A 20895-nucleotide genomic window follows, 5' to 3' on the forward strand; every position below is an offset into this window, starting at 1 on the left:
CTTTTTTTTTTTTTTTAATTGAAGTTTGCTTTTATCTGAGAAGGACGTGTTAGTTATATTAACTATATGAAGCAGCAAGACCATTAACTCATTTCTATTCAGGACTTCTTTCCTCCTTTTCCTGGGCCCATCTTGCTAGCTGTGTGGCTTTCAGTCCTGACCTTTCCCCAGGAGCCGGGGGGGTGGGGGGGATGACCAACTCCGCAGGGGGGTCCCCCTGATGGGGTTGCTAAGTTGCTAAGTAACATGGCCACCGCCATGCGGGCCTGGGGCCTGCCACCGTGTTCCCGGCCAGAGCCGTGGGAGCTCCCAAGCCTCATGGAGAAGCATTTAATTTTAAGCAGCAGGACATGCAGTAAGGCTTTTAGATGTCCATAGAAAAGTTTGTTTTTTTCCTTTTCTTTTCCTGAGTATGTTTTTTCCCCGACGAGTGCAACTATATTATTTTCTTATTTCAAAACCCACCTGCCATTTCTTTACCTTGACAAGCAGGCCCTGGTGAGAGGCCTGGAGAATTCCTCCAGTCCAGGGAACTTGGGAGCTCTCTGAATTGCCCATCTTAGAGTAAGGGCCTCCAGAGTGCCAACACGGTGTCCTAGGAAATTGCTCTCTCCACAGCATTGTGAGAAAGGTTTTGCAAATCTTTTTTAAAACAGTCCTCCTGCAGCGGGTCCTTGTTCTAAACTGAATATGCTGCTTTTCCAAGCTTTGTTTTAGATGGCAATAAAAAATAATGATAGTGTTGGTTCATGTACTCAGAATATCTAATCACTACAGAAAGTCGTTTGGGTTTTTATGATCCAGGACTGATGGCATTTTCAGCAGGAGCTACACTTAATCTTGAGAACAGTTCCAACAAAAGTAAAAGATACTTCCTCAGTTTCTACATAGATATCTTAGATACAAGATATCCAGGTTATAATCCCCAACTTGAGATTCCCATCTTGATTATGTTAAGATAATGGTGCCTCGACTCACAGAGATTCTGGTTTTCAGGTAAATTTGATAGCTGGGAGAAATGTTTCCCCGTTCTGTCACAGAAGTGCTGTGAATATTAGCCACGAATTCATTTCACATGTATTTATATCAGTCCATAGAGTGGTAATGACCTTCTATGACTGGACGAAGTTAGGAATCTTTTCATCCCAAAACACATTTCAGCTAGATTTTTAATAAACTCTGAAAGAATTTTGAAATTCCCAATGTACCTGATTTTTATGTAAACCTGACCTATGGAAAACTGAATTAATAGTTAATTTGTAGATGATGTTCTTTTATACAATAATTTATTCAACTAACAAGTGAGCATTTTGGCATATTTAAAAGACTTTTTTTTTCCCCTTAAAGCCAGAAGATAGAAAATTTTTCTGTACGTTGAGTGTTTTTTTTAAGATTTTATAAATTAATTAATTTAATGAAAATATCTACCAGAAATTCAACTCTTTGGTTAGACCTGGGCACCTCGATAATCAGTGCTATTCTCCTTCATAAACAAGGACAGAATTTCGAAGCAAAGATCAGCAGGGCATGTTCTCTGGGCTCTATCTTTATATTATTTTCTCTAGTGGCCATAGATTGTACTGAGTCAGTCATATTCTCTCAGTACCCTCTTGTGATCGACGGTCAGACAGGTCGACGGAGCCTGGGGTTTCAAGCTGTCACCATCAAACAGAGCAAATTAACCTACAGTGTGATGCAGTGAAATGAACTTTATACTAGGAGTCTAGAGACCCAGATTCTAGTCCCAGCTCTGCCACTAAGCTCTGTGACCTTGGACAAGTCATAAACTTTTTGGGTCCATGAAAGGGAATCAGTTGATGATCTCTAGGGGCCCTTCTTGCACTAAAGCTGCAGGACTGCCAGGTGAAACAATGTTTTTGATTCACCCTGTGTCCTATCCTGTAAAACCATAGTGTTTGTACTGGGGAAAATAATTTTATTTCTCATCTGAGGTCGTATAATCCATCTCTAACCTCCACACCAGGCATTGAAAAAAAGGGGCAGGAGTTGGTCACTCCCTTGGAGAGATGAAAAAACCCCTCTGGGAGCAACTCCACCCAGCTTCAGAGATTCCTGCCCCACTTGATTCTCACTGGGATACAGTGACAGGGGCAAGTCCTGCTCATGGGGTGAATAGGGCCGGAAAATGGGTTAAGACCTACGGCTTTAAGATAATAGCCACATTTGCAAGTTTTATGTTGTTGTTTACACCTGCTATTGCTTCTCATTGGAGTTCAAGTTCAAGAGCTTGTAGCTGCCTGCTGTGTTCTAGAAGTCATAACCTCTGGACTCATGTCTTTCACAGAGACAACAAAGTGATTGTTTGCTTTTCCCACCCCTCTGGTTAACTCCGTTGTTTTTTGGATCCTTCAAATCATGAGAGAGCACTAGCAGTCTGTTTAATTTTCCCAGATAGGAGATTAACCAAAAATTAACCTAGCAGCAATGATAAAATCCACTGAGTCCTTATGCAGTTTTTGCCTTTCATAGATCATAAACACCCCAATTGAGGATAATTTACTATCCCTGGGAAATTTGAACCTATGAAATAATGTTTCCAAGCAAAATGTAAAACCCAGTTTTATAGGCAGACATCCTTCTCTTTTCCTCTGATTAACTGTCTCTTCCCGAGAAAGTCAGACCTGTCCCTCAAGCAGATAGATTTCCGACTCTCAAACTAGGGTATGTGAACACTTCAGGGTACATGTAGGTATAGAAGGGAGGTGTGCAAGGGAAACTGGGAGCCACAGAGTCGTTTCTGAGCCCTTTTATGGAGCATTGCCTTAAGTCAGGTATTAAAATTTTAAGTATTTAACCCATTGAAAGCGTTTGTCACCTACACCCAGAAGCAAAGTTGTTCAAACCTCATGCTTCATATTGGCTGGTCTCACACTTTTTTTTCTTGAAAGCTGGGGGAGGGGATCAATGTTATGTGCAGTAGCTGCTTGGAAAAATTATAGCTTGGTGGTACTAGGAGATTGAGTGTGATTAGCTGATGTTTTCTTGCAAGGAGATTATATTCATACCACTCACCGCATGATCTTCTATAATGGTGATATGCAAACAACCTGTCTCGATGCAGCCCGTGAGCTAAGAATGGTTTTTAAAAGGTTGTCAACAAAGAAGAATATTTGGGAAAGACCTATGCGGCCACAAAACCTGAAGTATTGATTCTCTGACCCTTTATAGAAATAGTTCTCCAACCCCCACTCTAGAGAGATTTCTCCCTGAGGCCTGGACAGCTAGGACTTCCAGAGGTAAGTTAGTCATCTCGTGGGGCTTGTTCTGATTCTCACGTGTACACACACACACATGCAGACCTTGAAATTAAACTTCTTACCTCAGTTCCTCAGCCGGCCACACTGAGCTGCCCCAGTGGACAACAATGAAGAAAATTGTGAAGTTAGTTCATTCAGTGTTCTTCATTAAAATGCACATTTTTAAGTGGTAAAAATATTTACATTTTCTTTTAATCGGGGATATAGTTTGGTGATTAAAACAGCAAGTTTATGAGGTATGAGCTCAAATCCAGTAAAAATTCATAAGCAAATTAGGGAAAATTAAATCTGAAGTCATGAAAGGTGGTGACAGACTTAGCATTTCTGAGATACTGCACTGAGAGGGAAAGAATTTAAACCAAGATGGAGCAGTATCACAAGATCGTAAAACATACCAGAGGTTTCTTTCAAGTTTGGATTTTATCACTGTGGTGATAGAAATGAGTATCAGCTTTGGTATTGCTTATGTGTGGGAACCCCAGGCACGGTAATGAAACCTTCACTCTGGAAAGTTCCTTTAAAAGCCAATCAGTGAATAGTGCTAGCAAAGAAAGATACTTCTCAAAGCTACCTTTGAAATTAATTTTGGAAACCCTTGGAAAGAGAAGCTCAAGTAGTGGGAGAAATTTTTATCATGCTCCAAATGAAGGTATGGTTGAATATGTCTTCATCAAAAAGAATTGGGTTAACCAAGAAAGACATGACATAGGATGGTCTTATACAACGAGGGTATCTTTCTTTGGGGTATATAGCTAGGAGTAGAATATTTAGGTAAAATGGTAGCTGTGTATATAAGATTGTGAGAAACTCAAATTGCTTTCTAAAGTGGTTGTACCATTTTACATTCCCACCAGCAGTGTATGGGGGGTTCTGATTTCTCTCTCTCCTTGTCAACACTTGTTACTACAGTCTGTGGGGTTTTGTTTGTTTTATTCTAGCCATCTAGTGGGTGAAGTGGCACCTCGCTGGGGCTTTTATTTGCATTTCCCTGATGACTAATGGTGTCAAACATCTTTTCAGATGCTTATTGGCCATTTGTATATATTCTTTGGAGAGATGTCTATTCACATTCTTTGCCTATCTTTTAATTGAGGCAGATCTTTGATCTTGATATGGCTGTCATGTTGTAGGCAGTTAAGGTGTTTTCATTTATTGAACGGACTAAACAGAAGAATGGCTGCATCAGTATGTAAGATCTTATAGTCATAATGCCTATGATGAGAGAGTTAGGTAAGGATGTTGGTGAGAGCAGAGACTGCCTGTTATATGACCAGCGCCTACAAGACTCTCCAACAGCCTGGTGTGGTGTAGGTGTTCAGTCACTGCTTTTTGGGTGAATGAATGTTTGGTTGTAACATGTTTTTCTATAAAAACAAAGAACTGAAGAAATTAACAATAAGGTACATGATGATTTTAATGAGCATGATATCAGCTGGAAACTATCTGCAAACATGTGAACAGATGGGGTCATTTCCATGACTTGTGAAACAAGGGCTCAGGGTCCCTGTGCTCACTGGATTCACCACCAGCTGCTCTCAGGTTCATTTATAACATATGGCCTGTGGTTCATTCATCTCTGTCTTTTTTTTCCTCAGTGTTTCTCTTTAATGTGAATACTCTTTTTAATTTTTTTTATTTTTTTAAGATTTTATTTATTTATTCGAGAGAGAGACCATGAGTGGAAGGAGGGGCAGAGGGAGAGGGAGAAGCAGACTCCCCGCTGAGCAGGGAGCCCGACCGAGGGGGCTCCATCCCAGGACCCTGAGGTCATGACCTGAGCTGAAGGCAGATGCTTAACCAACTGAGCCACTCAGGTGCCCCTATTTTTTATTTTTTTAAAGGGAAGCATATTATACAAATACATACTGGCTTAGAAGAAAGTTGCTACCTAAATTGCTCTTCATCCTTCTAGGAAAAAAATATTAAAGAGTAGAAAGTCTTGACACAGTAAAAACAGCCCAAAGCTAGATAACACGGATGGATTGACCATTCAACTTAATAAAGAATGTCTCCAGCAGTGGTTTGTTTCACAGATCTTTTTCAAGCTTAGACCCTTAATCAAAACCTGTGAAAGTTTTCGTTGAAAATATAAGATTATTACAATGCAAACAAAATTTGAGAGTTGGGTGAAGAGGTAATGAGTCTTACCTGTGAGTCTTACCTGTCTTTTGAGATTCTTAGCTATAATGATTAAATCCTTAGTGATTAAGAGGGATTCTGTGATGAGCTTTAGTGATTTAAGAAAACTGACTTTTTAAATAATCATTACACACTACAATTGTTTTATAAAATTCTTCCTACTCAGATAAAATGGCCAGTGGTTCAGAAGCCCTTTCCTCACCATGTGGCGCAAGAGGATAACCTCAGAGCAAGATAAAATTATGAAACATCCCCCAGCAGCAACCTAAAATATTGCCACATCACAAATTTGGGGCACCTCTCCTCAAGTTTAAAAAAAGTTGTTGCAAGTATTGTGACATTTTAATAAAGAGGAATATTGCCTGAATGCTGAACTTGTTATTCAAATTGATAAATTTATTTTTTTTTAATTTTATTATGTTATGTTAGTCACCATACAATACATCATTAGTTTTTGATGTAGTGATCCACAATCCATTGTTTTCGTATAACACCCAGTGCTCCATGCAGTACGTGCCCTCCTTAATACCCATCACCGGGCTAACCAATCCCCCCTCCCCCCTCCCCTCTAAAACCCTGTTTGTTTCTCAGGTCCATGGTCTCTCATGGTTCATCTCTCCCTCCAATTCCCCCTGCCCATTTTTCCCTTCCTTCTCCTAATGTCCTCCATGTTAGTGAAATAACATTTTGCCTGTAAGTCAGTGAGATAAGTAGTATTTTTTTAAATACTGTATTTACAGTAAAAATAATGTGGCCTTTGGATAACATTCTGTCATCCTTAGGACACCCCTATAACTAAAATACTTTATGCATGGACTATGGAAGAATGCAGAAGTTTTATATTTAATATAAAATAGGAGACTGAGAAGATACTCTTTTCAGGCTCACTCCTAGGCTTTTTGCATCTATTTTTCCTCCTGTGCAGTTCAGAACTCTTTGATGGAAGAGTTTGAAAAATTTCAGTATTTGTCATTTGTCTGTTGCATGAATTCAAGAACCCCTCTACGGAATCCTCATAGCGGGTTCCTGGCAGAAAAACAAGACCACAAAGTAGACTGGAAATTCTTTTAATAGAATTAACAGAGTGACTGTTGACAGAAAGAATGTTCCAAGGGCAGCATAAAGGAACCCAGGAGAAGAGTCCAGGCAACGCGGGCTTTACAACATCAGGAAGCCGTTACCCCCGCTAGGCCCGAAGGTGCGACTTAGTCGTGTGAGTGGAGCTGTGGGAAGGGGACCATCCCAAACCTGGAATATGGTCATGGCAGGACGGAGCCCCCACCAGACCACGGCACTGAGGCAGGGAGAATCTGCCTTGAACCCCGTCGCCTGCACTGCCGTCTTGGTCCTGCTTCCGTCGGCCAAAGCCCTTCCAGAACCCAGAGGGCAACAGAGCCTGGGGGCTGAGGTCCTTGCAAGTTAGACCCCAGTATCTGAGGCAGAACAAAAATCAGGCCCTCCCCCCAGGGCGAGGCTGCATTCATTCAGAGCTTCTTGCAGTTACAGAAACCACCTCCATCTAGCTGAAGCCGAACAAAGACCGTGTCAGAAGGCAGCAGGCGTCATGGTAACTGCGGTAAAAAGGCAGCCAGGCTTCAAGGAACACGGGACCTGGAAGCCCATAGAATCCAGAACCTGCGCCCTTCGTATAACTCTTCAACTTGAATATTGGTTGAATCGTCCCTGGGGAAACCAGGAATGTCTTTCTCTGCTGTGTGGTTTACCAGGAAGAAAGGATGACGTCAACATGAGCCTAAAGGTTCCACTGCTCCCTTCTCTTCGTTCCAGTCCCAAGCCCCAGGAAAGCTCACTCTGACTGGAGTATTTTTGAAGTGCCCGCTTCTGGTCCCTGTGACCCAGGGAATCGGGATATGGGACAGAAGCATGGTTGTTGAGATCCCATCCCCATGCATTCCACACAGGAGGCTGCTTAAATTTTGCTTGTGAGCCAGTACTAAAAATACTGAAATGGTAATTTAAAGTGTATGTGTACTTTTAATATGTATATAAATTTTAAATATTTATGCACTTAATACACACAGGTAGATATACGCAAATACATACTCATCCTTTCAGAATAGCAATATTTAGGGACTTCTAGGGTGGCTCAGTCGGTTAAGCGTCTGCCTTCGGCTCAGGTCATGATCCCAGGTGCTGGGATCGAGTCCCACATCAGGCTCCTTTGCTCAGCAAAAGGTCTGCTTCTCCCTCTGCCGGCCGCTCCCCCCTGCTTGTGCGTGCTCTCTGTCTCTCTCACAAAAAAATAAATAAAATCTTAAAAAAAAAAAAAAATGTTTAATAGAAGGTTAATCACAGAAGTATAATAGAAGCTAATGTTTGTTGTTATACGACCTTCATATGAAGTACTGCATTTTCTTGTTATGGTGACGTTATGAGATGAGTACTGTTATCACCATTTTGCATGTAAACAATCCTGTAGAAGTTCAGTGGATAATTCCTTTTTCTTCTGTACTTGAGGAAGACAGAGTAGCTGAAAAATCCTGAATTACCTGGTCTTACAGCCTAGATACATTATCAGAATAGAGGAAATGGAATACCACCTAAATATCAGTTATGGTTCATGGGAATCTCCTGAATGTTTGTTTTGTGCCCTTTTAGATACATCAGGATTGGAGACAAAGAATGTGAATTTAACAAGAACTTTCGCCTTATCCTTCACACAAAACTGGCAAATCCTCACTATAAACCAGAATTGCAAGCTCAAACAACCCTCCTCAATTTCACAGTCACAGAAGATGGTCTAGAAGCCCAGCTCCTGGCAGAGGTGGTCAGTATTGAAAGACCAGATCTGGAGAAACTTAAGGTAAAAATTACAAAATCATCAACACTTACTCAGTATCTGCTTTGCCCAAGTTAGAGTGCTTAGACCTAGGAGTCTAAGATAGGATTCTTGCCCACCAGGGGTTTACAGTCTCATTGAGAAAAATGAGGATGTATTTGAACAGTTAACAATTCAAGGGAACTCCTATTAAAGCAGGTAGTTAGCATTGTGCCCCCAGTAGGAGATGGGCTCGCTCTAGGTGTGTTCTGATGCAGGTGACAAGGACAAGCAAGGAGACATAGGAGTCATGGACAACAAAAGGAGAGAAGCAGGAACATGTCCTGGTAGGTTCAGTGATAATAATCCAAGTCAGCCAGGGCAAAAGAACAAAAAAGAGGCGTAACGGAATAAGGCTGGAAAAATTCAGGGGCTCATAGCTGATGATCACTAGCATTTAAAGGAGAATGTATGGCTTTAAGTACAGTGATTAAGAAAAATTAATAAAAATAATTAAAATGAAGATTGAATTAAAACACACACACACACACAAACACAGACCCCAAAACAACAGAGGAAGCCTGAAAATGTAGAAGGAAGTCAATGGCAGAGGTGAGTCGTTGCAGCAGAGATTATATGGCCTACAAAACCAAAAATACCTTCTCGCCTTTTGTAGAAAGTGTTCGCCATTCCCAATATAAATTAGCGGTTCTCAAATGGTGGTTCCTAGAACATCAGTATCAGCTGGGAACCTTAAATGCAAAATCTCGGGCCACAGACCAGATCCTGCTAAAAGTGACCTTCTGGGGGCAGGATCAGCAGTCTGTGTTACCAGGCCCTACAAGGGACTCTCACGCATGTTCAGAGTCCATTGGAAGCGGCTTTCAGTTGGATTTACTTCTGCACCAGTCCACAAACAGGGCAGAGACAGCCCTGGGATGGAGGCTGAGTGGGTGGGCACAGTTCCCTCCGGTCTCCTCGCGGGCATGCTCCCATGCGGTGAAATCGCAACCTGCCGGTGATGAGTGATCCAAGGCCAGGGTTTCGAGGACCACAGGCTGCTTGGTGCATCACTGCCAAGTTGAACAGGGAACATGTCTGCATTCGAAACACCATATGACCATATAAGAAAATCGTCTTGTCGTGGTAATTTATGTATACATGTTTTTCTTTTTTCCAAAAGCCTTGACAGTTCGGTTAATTTCTTTATTTGCTTTTATTTTTGATAGTGAAATTTTTCAAACATAGGAACCAAAAAAACAGTTCTAAGTTTCCATGTGATCATCATTTAGCTTCAGTAATTAGCAACATTTTGCCTCTCTCCCGTTTTTTTTTTTTTATCAGAAGCAAGATTTTAAAATAAATGTTAACTTACTCTGGAATAATTTTAGATTTATTTACAGAAAAGTTGCAAGATACTACAGAGTTCCTCTACATCACTAGCCCAACTTCACTTTCTCCTAATGTTATCCTTCCTTTTTGCAATATAAAAATAAAATTTATTTAAAATACTGTTCAGCTTCAGTAAAACCTATCCGTTCATTGTAGTTCATTAAGACATAGTAATATTTCTCCGTTTTTTATAAGTTTGGGATATCATTCACATACCCTTTTTAATTGTATAATTCAGTGGTTTTTTAGGTCATTCACAGAGTATCAATTTTACAACATTTTCAGGACCTCAAAAAGAAAATCCATGCTTATTGGCTGTTACTCCCCAGCGTCTCCACCCACCTAGCTCCTAGCAGTCATTAATCTACTTTCTATCCCTAGAGATTTGCCTATTCTGGACATATCATATAAATGGAATCTTAAAATATCTGGCCTTTGTACCTGGCTTCTCTCACTTAGCATAATGTTTTTCAGGTGCATCCATATTATAGCATCTATCAATTCTTCATTTTTTTATGGCTGAACAATATTCTTTTGTAGATATTATATACCATATTTTATTTATGCCCTCATCATTTGAAGGACATTCAGGTTGTTCCCACTTTTGGGCAGTGATGTTCAGTGCTTCTGTGAATGGTCACTGTAAGTTGTGTGGACATATATTTTTCACTTCTCTTCAGTATGTACCTAGGAGCAGAATTGCTGGGTCATATAGTAACTCTGTTTAATATTTGAGGAACTGCCAGACTGTTTTCAAGGCGACTGCACCATTTTACATTTCTACCAACTATGTAGAAAGGACCCGATTTCTTCACATCTTCACCAATACTTGTCTCTCCTCTTGGTAATAGCCATAGTAGTGGGTATGAAGCAGTATCTCACTATGGTTTTGACTTTCTTTTCCCTACGGACTAATGAGGTTAAGCATCTTTGCATATATTTATTGGCCTTTTATATGTCGTCTTTAGAGAAACATCTCTTCAAATCCTTTGCCCATTTTAAAAATTGGGTTATTTTTATTGTGTCATAGGAGTTCTTTATATATTTTGAGTATTATACTCTTATTGGACATATACACATATTTTCTCCCATTCTGTGGTTTGTCTTCACTTTCTTGATGGTGTATTCTGATGTACAGAAGTTTTTAATTACGATGAAATCCAGTCTTTTTTTCTTTGTTGCTTGTGCTTTTGATGTCCTATCTAAGAGACTGTTGCCTCACACAAATTCATAAAGACTTACTCCTATGTTTTCTTCTAGGAGTTTTATAGTTTTAGTTCTTACATTTAGGTCTATGATCCATTTTGAGTTGATTTTTGTATATAGTGTAAGGTAGGGATCCAGGTTCATTCTTTTGCATGTGGATACCCAGTTGTCCAGCACCATTTGTTGAAAAAACTGTCCTTTCTCCATTGCCTTTGCTACTTGTCAAAGATCAATTGACGATATTTCTGTGGATCTATTGTCTACTTTGTGAAAACCATACCTTCCTTATTAGTGGTAGCTGTATAGCAAGCCTATAAGTTGGGTATTGTCAACCTTTCAACTTCCTCCTCTGTACACTGACTATTGGCTCTTCTGGATCTTAAGCCTTGCCATGTATCAGGTTGTCAATATTTGCAAAATAATGTGCTGGAATTTTGATTGATATTATGGTGAATCACAGAAAGGAAGACATGATACCTTAACAATGTTGAGTTTTCCTATCATGAATATGGATTCTCTCTACATTTTAAGATCTTTGATTTCTTTTATCAGAATATGGTAGAATTCTTCATATATATCTTCAATATAATTTCTTAGATTTATACCTAAGCATTTCAGTTTTTTGGTGCTAATGCAAATGGGTTGCATTATAAATTTCAAATTCCATTTGTTCATTGCTAGTGTATAGAAAAGCAACTGACTGTTGTATATTAACCTTGTATCTTGCAGCTTTGTTATAATCTCTTATTAGGAGTCCTTTTGTTGATGCTTGAGGAATTTCTACAAAGACAACCATGCCATATGTGAACAAAGACTGTTTTTATTTCTGCCTTCCCATTCTGTATACCTTTTATTTATTTTTCTTGTCTTGCAGCATTCATTAAGACTTTCAGTACAATGTTGAATAGAAGTGGTGAAAGGAAATATTAATGTCGTGTTTCCAGTTTTGGGGGGAAAGCATATAGTTTCTGACCATTAAGTGGGATATTAGCTAGATTTTTCGATGTTCTTTATCAAGTTGAAGTCCTATATTTCTAGTTTGCTGAGAGTTTTTATCATAAATGAATGTTGGATGTTTCAAATGTTTTTTTCTTCATCTATTGGTATATCATATGCTTTTTCTTCAGCCTTTTTTTTTTTTTTTTTAAAGATTTTATTTATTTATTTGACAGAGAGAGAGATAGCGAGAGCAGGAACACAAGCAGGGGGAGTGGGAGAGGGAGAAGCAGGCTTCCTGCCGAGCAGGGAGCCCGATGTGGGACTCGATCCCAGGACCCTGGGATCATGACCTGAGCTGAAGGCAGACGCTTAACGACTGAGCCACCCAGGCGCCCTTTCTTCAGCCTTTTGATGAGATGAATTACATCTCAATGCTGAATCAGACTTGCACACTTGGAATAAATCCTATGTAGTATGGTATATAATTCCTTTCACACATGTGTTTGATTTGATTTGCTCATATTTTGAGGATTTTTATATCTATGCTCATGAAAAATAGTGGCATATAGTTTTGGGGTTTTTCTGTAATGGCTTTATCTGGTTTTAATATCAGGCTAATGCTGGCCTCATAAAATTGGTTAGGAAGTAATCCCTTTGCTTCTATTTTCTGGAAGAAATTGTAAAGAATTGATAGCATTTCTTCTTTAAATCTTCAGTAAACTCATCAGAAAAATCATCTGGGCCAGGTGCTTTCTTTTTGGAAGATTATTGTCAATTCAATTTTTTAATTAGACATAGGCCTATTCAGATTATATAGTTTTCCTTGTATAAGTTTTTGGTAGATGTGTCTTTCAAGGAATTGGTCTACTGCATCTAAATTATCAAATTTATGGGCATAACATTGTTTATCATAGTCTTTTATTGTCCTTTAACCCGTAGACTCAATAGTGATGGCCCTTCTTTAATTACTAACATTGTAATTTTTGCTTTCTCCCCCCCTTTTTTTTTCTTGATTGGCGTGGCTACAGGGTTAAAATTGTATTGTTTTTTGTATAAAAACAATGGTTGATGATTTTTTCCCCATTGGTTTCCTGTTTTATATTTTATTGATTTCTGCTCTAATTTTTATTATTTCCATTTCCTTGCTTTTTGTTGCTCTTCTTTCACTAGTTTCTTAGGGTAAAAACTTAGATAATTAAGTTTAGAATCTTCCTCCTTTTCTAATATATGTGTTCAGTGCTGTAAATTTTCCTCCAACCACTGCTTTTGCTACATCTCACACATTTCGTTAAGTTGTATTTTCATCTTTATTTCAGTGTATTTTTCATTTCTCTTGAGATTTCTTCTTTCACTTATATGTTACTTAGAAGTGTGGTGTTTAACCTCCAAATATTTTGGGATTTTTCCAGCTGTCTTTCCATTAGTGATTCCTTCTTTAATTTCATTGTGGTTTGAGAGCATACTTTGTATTTCTGGGGTTTTTTAAACTTTTTTATATGTGTTTTCTGGCCCACAGTTTGGTTTATCTTTGAATATCCTATCTGAGCCTGAAAAAAATGCATACTCTGCTATTAGTTGAGAAGGTGTGCCGTAAATGTCAGTTACATCCAGTGTTAGTCGTGTTTGGTTCAACTATATCATTCCTGAATCTCTGCCCACTAGATGTATTAACTATACGGATCGAGGAGTTTTGAATTTTCCAGCACTGTGGCTTTGTCTGCTTCTTGCAGTTTTATCAGTCTCTGCCTCATGTATTTTGACACTCTGTTGTCAGACATGCTCATTGTGGATTCTTACATTTTCTTAGAGAATTGACCCTTTTATCATTATGTAATTCCCCTTTTCGCTTTTGATAATTTTCCTTGTTTTCGTGTCTGTTTTGTCTGAAATAATATAGTTGCTTCAGCTTTCTTTTGTTTAGTGTTACATGGTATATCTTTTTCCATCCCTTTGCCTTTGAGCAAAGTAGATTTCTTGTACACACAGTTGGGTCTTGTTTTTTTGTTGTTTTTTGTTTTTGTTTTTGTATCCACTGTGTCAGTGTCTGTCTTTGATGTATTTAGAAAATTCACAAAGAGATTTTTGTTGACTCAGTTGGATTAAAATCTACCGTATTTGTCTTTTTTTTTTTTTTATTTACCGTACTTTTCCTTACCCTTTTTTTTCTTTTCTTTCTTTCTGCTTTCTCTGATTTTAATTGAGCATTTTATAGGCTTCTATTGCCTGTCCTATCTCAGCATGTAAGTTATACTTCTTTTTAAAAACATATAGTGGGGTTTTTTTGTTTTTGTTTTTTTTCTGGTCTTTACCACAAGAACCTGGTAAGTCTCCTGGAGGTAAATTCACAAAAGTATGAAGGGCTTCCTAAGACTGGATCCCCAGAGGTTTTTAACCCTCAAGCTCTGCCTCCAGCAATTAGCCAGTGACTATTGTGAATTTGCCAGTAGCTGTGATGGTCTGTATTCACCCACCTCTCTGATTTTGAGGGTAGTAGTTGGCCCTATGACCTCAGTTCTTTGACGGATGTAAGAAGAGTTGAGGATTCGCTTTTTTCCTGTTGTAAGGATGGAAATGATGACTTCCAACTCTTTAGATATGAAGCAGAAACCAGAAGTTTCTTCCTATAGAGTAGATTCTTCCTGTAGGTTCCCAATGTTAAATGATTATGACAAATATTCATTCTCTGGACCCTGGAGTGCAACCAGTTCTTAACATATTTTCTGACTTGTTTTAAAATAAATTTTTAAAGATGATGATTAGTATGTTTTTAATTTTAAGTGTGATACGATTCCATGAAATCAATGATTAAAGAAACTGCTTTCAAACATGAATTGTATCACCATTTCTCACACTTTTCCTGGTTTGTGTTAGTTGGTTTTGACAAAGCACCAAAATGACTTTAAGATCGAGCTGAAGTATCTGGAGGATGACCTCCTCCTGTGCCTTTCTGCGGCAGAGGGGAGCTTTCTAGATGACACCGAGCTGGTGGAGAGACTAGAGATGACAAAAGCGACCGTGGCAGAGATAGAACACAAGGTAAGAAGGCGCCAAGGACACCCAGAGGGTCACAGCGCTCCTTTTGAATCAAGTGGTTGGCGTAAAAATGTGATCAAACTTGACAGCATCTCTAAGAGGACTGACTTGTGGCGGATTTCAGGTCATTTAATAAACTACCCTTAAAATGGGCTGTGCATAGAGGGCTGTGCATGGAGACGGAGGTGGTTGAACTTGTGTTTGTCCTAATTCAGCAGAGATCCAGTCATTCACATGAGACTCTGTCAGGCTATTATTTTTTCTGAGTGGCCAAATCGGAAGAAAATTGGAGCCTGCTGGCTTATATGGTCTAAAATCTAAAAAGGCTTAGCGTCCAGCTCTGGCAGACTGACACCCTACAGTCCCAGCACAGGCTTCCCAGTCTGTTGTGCCTTTCAGGGAAATAGTTAGAGCTGATGTTTTGTTTACAGGCCTTCAGTGGTCGGAGACTGAGCAAGGGGGACAGTCCTTTGCTGTACTCAGATGCATTATTCACCCTGCGAAACAATGACCTTTCCTGAATGCCAGTAAAAATTTTTATTGAGTAGATTTCCTGCTGAATGTTCAGCCTATGTCCCAATATGCCTTACGCATGATGTGCACTTTGGACTCACACAATGGCCATGAACTTTAAAATTCCATTGTTTCGGAATGAGAGGAACCTTATTTCCTTTCTGGAATATCCTCATTTTTAAGTAATCTATTAATTACCCAGTTGAGGCTGTGTCACCACACATCCTATATGTTTGTCTTAATTTAAGCTAAGAAATGGAATCCCAAATTACTCTATCCTTTTGAGTGAATTCTAGGTAGCGCCTAAGATGGTAAAGATTGAGGCGATTAAGTAAATTAGGTCTTAGCTTTGAAGTTAGCTTCTAATTGTCTCTTAAAATGTCTCTTCCCATCTTCTTAGTATATTGCTATGTAGGGATTCCCCCCTCTGCTCTATGTTTTATTTCCTTTTATACACCAGTATGAAGAATCAACTTTATTAAAAAAAAACTATCTTAAAAAGCTGTAGGACCAGCAACAGTCCTAAATTAAAAAAAAAAAAAAAAGATATTTGAACCTTGAGTAAAAATGAATATGTTGGTTGATGGGTGGTGGTGGTATTATTGTTGTTTTAATTATCTCTCTGAATGTAACCAGGGGCTAATACAGAAACTAAATGGAAAAATGTGAGCATATGGATCATCTGGTACAAAGTCAGACAGTCATGAGAGTCTTCATATAAAGGCTTTTTAGTCAGCCTGGCTGTTGGATATATTATTGCCCTTGGCTGCTTTTGTATACCTTGTTGACTAATAAAGTTATCGGCATTGAATTGACCCAGCAGACTTTTAAGAGCTATCCCTGGGAGGTGATATAGCTGGGTTATTAAACCTGAAAAAGAGAGAGGAGGCAGGGGAAGGTGACATTACTCAGAACAAATTCTGTAAAACCAAAACCAGTCAGGTTTGTTTAATCTGTAACTGTAAAACAGCCAGGATTATGTCCATTCTTGCTGAAAACTCAATTTATGGAAAAAAATGGTTTAAAATATGAATCTAATCATTTTAGAAAAATTGAAGCACATAGATGCCATACATGTTCTCTATTTAACGCAAATAATTTTTCATTTCAGATACATCCCTTCCATCAACTGGGTAAGTATAAAGAATATGAAGAGTAAGTTATGAGTTACTTACATTGTTTGATCTCACCATAGGTGATTGAAGCTAAAGAAAATGAAAGAAAAATCAATGAGGCCCGAGAATGTTACAGACCAGTGGCAGCAAGAGCATCTCTTCTTTATTTTGTTATTAATGATCTCAGAAAAATTAACCCCATCTATCAGTTCTCTTTGAAGGTAATGCTGAATAGGCTAAGAAAAATTTTTAATTTCATGAGTTCAACCTGTTTCTGGAAGTTTAGAATTTATTTTTAAGCAATCAGTATATCCAGTAAGGAATCCTGAGGATCTAGTGAGGGGAAAAAAAATCCTCATTTTCTCAGGAACTTTTATTTATGATTTTCATTTTAAAATAATTAAATTATGTGGCATCATAATACATTTGTTTTTGTTCTTAAACCGAGTCTTGAGTTTATTATATATAAGGGAATTCTCCTTGTGATTCCTTTACTTTGTGAAAATGTAGGTGTCTTATAAAAGATTTCTCATATTTTGGTAGAACAGGAGAAAGATTGAGAACAACTATTCATTAAGTCACTCTATTACATACCGGACATTTTCATACTTTGGTTCATTCTTATGCATGAAACATCTCAATATATTATTGTATCCCTATTTAAAAAAAAAGAAAAGGAAGCTAACATCTTCAGATTTTAAATAAATTGCCCAAGAATTCACATTATAATGGTAAAAGGCAGGATTTGAACTCATGGTTGTGATCCCAAAAGCCATGCTCTTTACTTTGCATCATTGTGCCTCTGGGCAGTGTTCATTCATTCTGTCACTCAGTTTTTAAACAAATAGCTGTTGAGATCAATCATCATGCCAGATGTTGTGCTGAGTGTACAATTCCGAAAAAAAAAAGATATGAATGGAGATACATAGGTGTGTGTGTGTGTGTGTGTGTGTGTAAAAGTGATAAGTACAATGAGAGAGAATAATAAGGATGGGAGGGACTGTTTCACTCTTAGCTCAGAGAAGGCCTCTCAGAGGAAATGACATTATAGTTGATTCCTATAGAGTTTAGCCACCTATGGAGTGTTTGGAGAAAACAAAGATGTGTGGGACATGAAAGAGTTTGGGATTCCAGATGGTAAATGAATCTATGTGGCTGGAGGGTAATTAATGAGTGAGGGAGAAGATGACAAGACAGGAGTCTAGAGAGGTGGGAAAATGTAGATCATGGGAGACCTTGTTGCCAGGTGGGGGATTTTGGATTATATTTTGTCTGCAAAAAGGAGCCATTGAACGGTTTGAAGCAGATGACTGATGACAAAAGATTCAAAAGTGAATAGACTTGACCTATGGTTTGAAGCTAGAATAATCAGCCCTTGGAAATGGATTAGATATGGGCAATAATGAAAAGAGTCAAGAATAACTAGCAGGTTTCTAGTAATATGGAGCTAGGTGCAGAAATTCTGAGAAGCACAGAGTGGTTGGATTTTGGAACAACCACATTGTATAAAGAGTAATAAAATTAAATCAGTAATATCAACCCAACATTACCCAAATACGAAAACCAGACTAAGACATTTCAAGAGAAGAAAACCACAGAGCAGACCTCTTCATGAACACTGGTGCCAAACTTCTCAAGGAAAGATTGGCAAATTGAATCCAGCCACATATAAAAAGAACAATATATTATGTCCAAGTGGAATTTATGCCAGGAATGCAAGCTGGTTAAACATTTAAAAAATAACACAAGTCTTCATATGAATAGAACAAAAGAGAAAAACCATATGAGCACTTCATTGGATGCAGACAGAGAATCTGACAAATTTCAACACCTGGTCAAAAAAAGAAAAAAAAAAACTGAGCAAACTAAGAATAGATGGTAACTTCTAAAAGTGAAAAAGGCCATCTGCAGAAATCTACAGCTAATACTATACTTAATGTTGAAAAATTGAATGCTTTCCCCTAAGATCAGAACAATGTCTTCTCGCAACACTTCTATTCAGAACTGCCCTGCAGGTTATTGCCAGTACAATAATAAAATAAAAGGCACAGACATTTAAAAAGAAGAAGAAAAAGTGTCTTTTTTTTTTCCCACAAATGACCTAATCATGTATGTAGAAAATCTTAAGAAATCTACCACAAAACTACTAGGACTAAGAAGTGAGTTTTTAGCAAGATGGCAGGATATAAAGTCAATATACAAAATCGATTGTTCTTATATATGAGGTATAAACAATTGGAAAATAAAACTAATAACTCAGTCTATTTATAATAGCTTCCAAAATCACGAAACTCTTAGATATAATTTTAACAAGACAAGATCCATGTGCTAAAAGCTACAAAACATTGTTGAGCTAGACCATGGAGAGGTATACTGTGTTTATGGATTAGAACACTCAATATTACTAAGATGCCAATTCTTTCCAAATTGATCTATAGATTCAGTTCAATCTCAAATCTCTGAAGGCTTTTTTAGTAGAAATCAGCAAGGTGATTCTAAAATTTGTGTAGAAATTCAAAGAATTTTGAAGAAGAATAAATTTAGAAAACTTACAGTACATGATTTCAGCACTTATTAGAAACCTATACTAATAGGCCTAAAGAAAAATACATAGATAACAGAGTCCAGGGGTAGTCCCACAGATGTATGATCAATTGATCTTTGGCAGTGATACCAAGACAACGAAGAAGGGATAGTTTTTACAACAAATGGTGCTGAGAAAACAGGATATCCACAAAGAATAAAATGAACCTTAACCGTTACATCCCACTTTATACAAAATTAACTCAAAATAAGTAAGCAAAGCTATAAAATTTCTAGGGAAAAAAATGGGAGAGAATCTTTGGGCTTCAGGTTAGACAAAGATTTCTTAGGATACAATAGAAAGAAAATGATGAACTGAATCTTACCAAATTAAAAATGTATGGTCTTCAAAAGACATTAAGAAAATGAAAAGGCAAGCCATGTACTATTAAAATCTCCTTCCAATACATGTATCTAATAATGAACTTATACCAGAATGTATAAAGAACTTGTACAACTCAGACAACTCAAACAATGAAAGATTTGAACAGACATGTCCTATGCTAAGTTATGTGTACTGCCCATGAGCACATTTTTAAATGCTCAATATTCATCAGAAAAATGCAAAGTAAAAGCAGAATGAAGTATTATTATAGACCAAAAAGAATAGCCACACTTGTACAAGACCGGCGGTAACAAGCATTAGCACAGGTTCCGTACTGCAACTCTTTCATGTTGCTGATGAGAACACAAGACGGTAAAACCATTTTGGAAAACAGTTCGGCAGTTTTGTATAAAGTTAAACATAAACGTGCACAAAGGGATTCCACATGTTTACTTTGTGTCTGGGGCTAAAACCATTTTGGAAAACAGTTCGGCAGTTTTGTATAAAGTTAAACATAAACGTGCACAAAGGGATTCCACATGTTTACTTTGTGTCTGGGGCTAGCTAGAGATCAGGCATATTAGTTTCCAGCCTTTACCAGTCACTTTAAATTCCCCAGGCTTTCAACATGCTGTTCCTCAGAGCAATTGAGCAGGCTGACAAGGTGGAGGACGTGCAGGGGCGCGTCTCAATCCTCATGGAGAACATCACCTATGCTGTCTTCCTCTCTACCAGCCAGGCGCTGTTTGAGAGGGACAAGCTCATCTTCCTGTCCCAGATGGCTTTTCAGGTAAGGAAATCCGTCACTTGAAAGCATCCCCAGAGCCCCATACCTCTGTTTATTATATGCTTTACTTCCACTGAAGGGAGACATGACACCTTTCTTGGAAGCCCTTGGTAGCCTGAGTTAAGTTTGAATTTCCCAGGGGAAACTGGGACATATGACAGCCTTTGAGTAGGTCCTGAGGTGTTGGTTTGGGTGGGTATGCACTTTAGCTGACCACATTAGCTGTCACCCTGAAAAGCAGATCAGTGAGACCTCCTCCTCACTACTCAGGTCCTGTGCAGAGCCTCCCGGGTACTACCAGGGAGATTCTTTAAGATCAGAATTATGAGTCCAGATCTAGATGGTCCTAGGAGTCTCTCTGTCCCTTTAAAAACCAGTGACTGCGTAAAAGAGCTCCAGGTTTCACGCTGCCATCTTTAGTGAGATCTATCCTTTTATTCTTTTTTCTTTTTTTTAATATGGATTGCAGCAAAAGATTTTAAGATTTTATTTATTTATTTGAGAGAGAGTGGGAGCTGGGGGAGGGCAGAAGGAGAGGGAGAGAGAATCCCAAGCAGACTCCCCCCACTGAGCAGGAAGCCCGACGCAGGGCTCAATCTCACAGCCCCGATCATCCCCTGAATCAAAATTAAGAGTCAGACGTTTAACCGACTGAGCCACCCAGGTGCCCCAGCAAAAGATTGTTTTTAAATAAAGATGCCCGTGGGCGCCTGGGTGGCTCAGTTGGTTAAGCGACTGCCTTCGGCTCAGGTCATGATCCTGGAGTCCCGGGATCGAGTCCCACATCAGGCTCCCTGCTCAGCAGG

General features: G+C 38.6%; 1 protein-coding gene across 1 annotated transcript in view; it reads left to right on the top strand.

The window, feature by feature from the left end:
• The window catches only part of DNAH11 (dynein axonemal heavy chain 11), a 321947-nt gene that overhangs the window by 261502 nt on the left and 39550 nt on the right, over nt 1–20895 (top strand). Inside the window, exons 67-70 of the mRNA XM_078059358.1 lie at nt 8037–8241; nt 14605–14769; nt 16475–16615; nt 19922–20092. Coding sequence (XP_077915484.1) covers nt 8037–8241; nt 14605–14769; nt 16475–16615; nt 19922–20092 — 682 coding nt within the window. The remainder of the gene's footprint in view (nt 1–8036; nt 8242–14604; nt 14770–16474; nt 16616–19921; nt 20093–20895) is intronic.

The sequence above is a fragment of the Halichoerus grypus genome, chromosome 12, assembly GCF_964656455.1.
Source record: "Halichoerus grypus chromosome 12, mHalGry1.hap1.1, whole genome shotgun sequence".
In the NCBI taxonomy this organism is placed as follows: Eukaryota; Metazoa; Chordata; class Mammalia; order Carnivora; family Phocidae; genus Halichoerus; species Halichoerus grypus.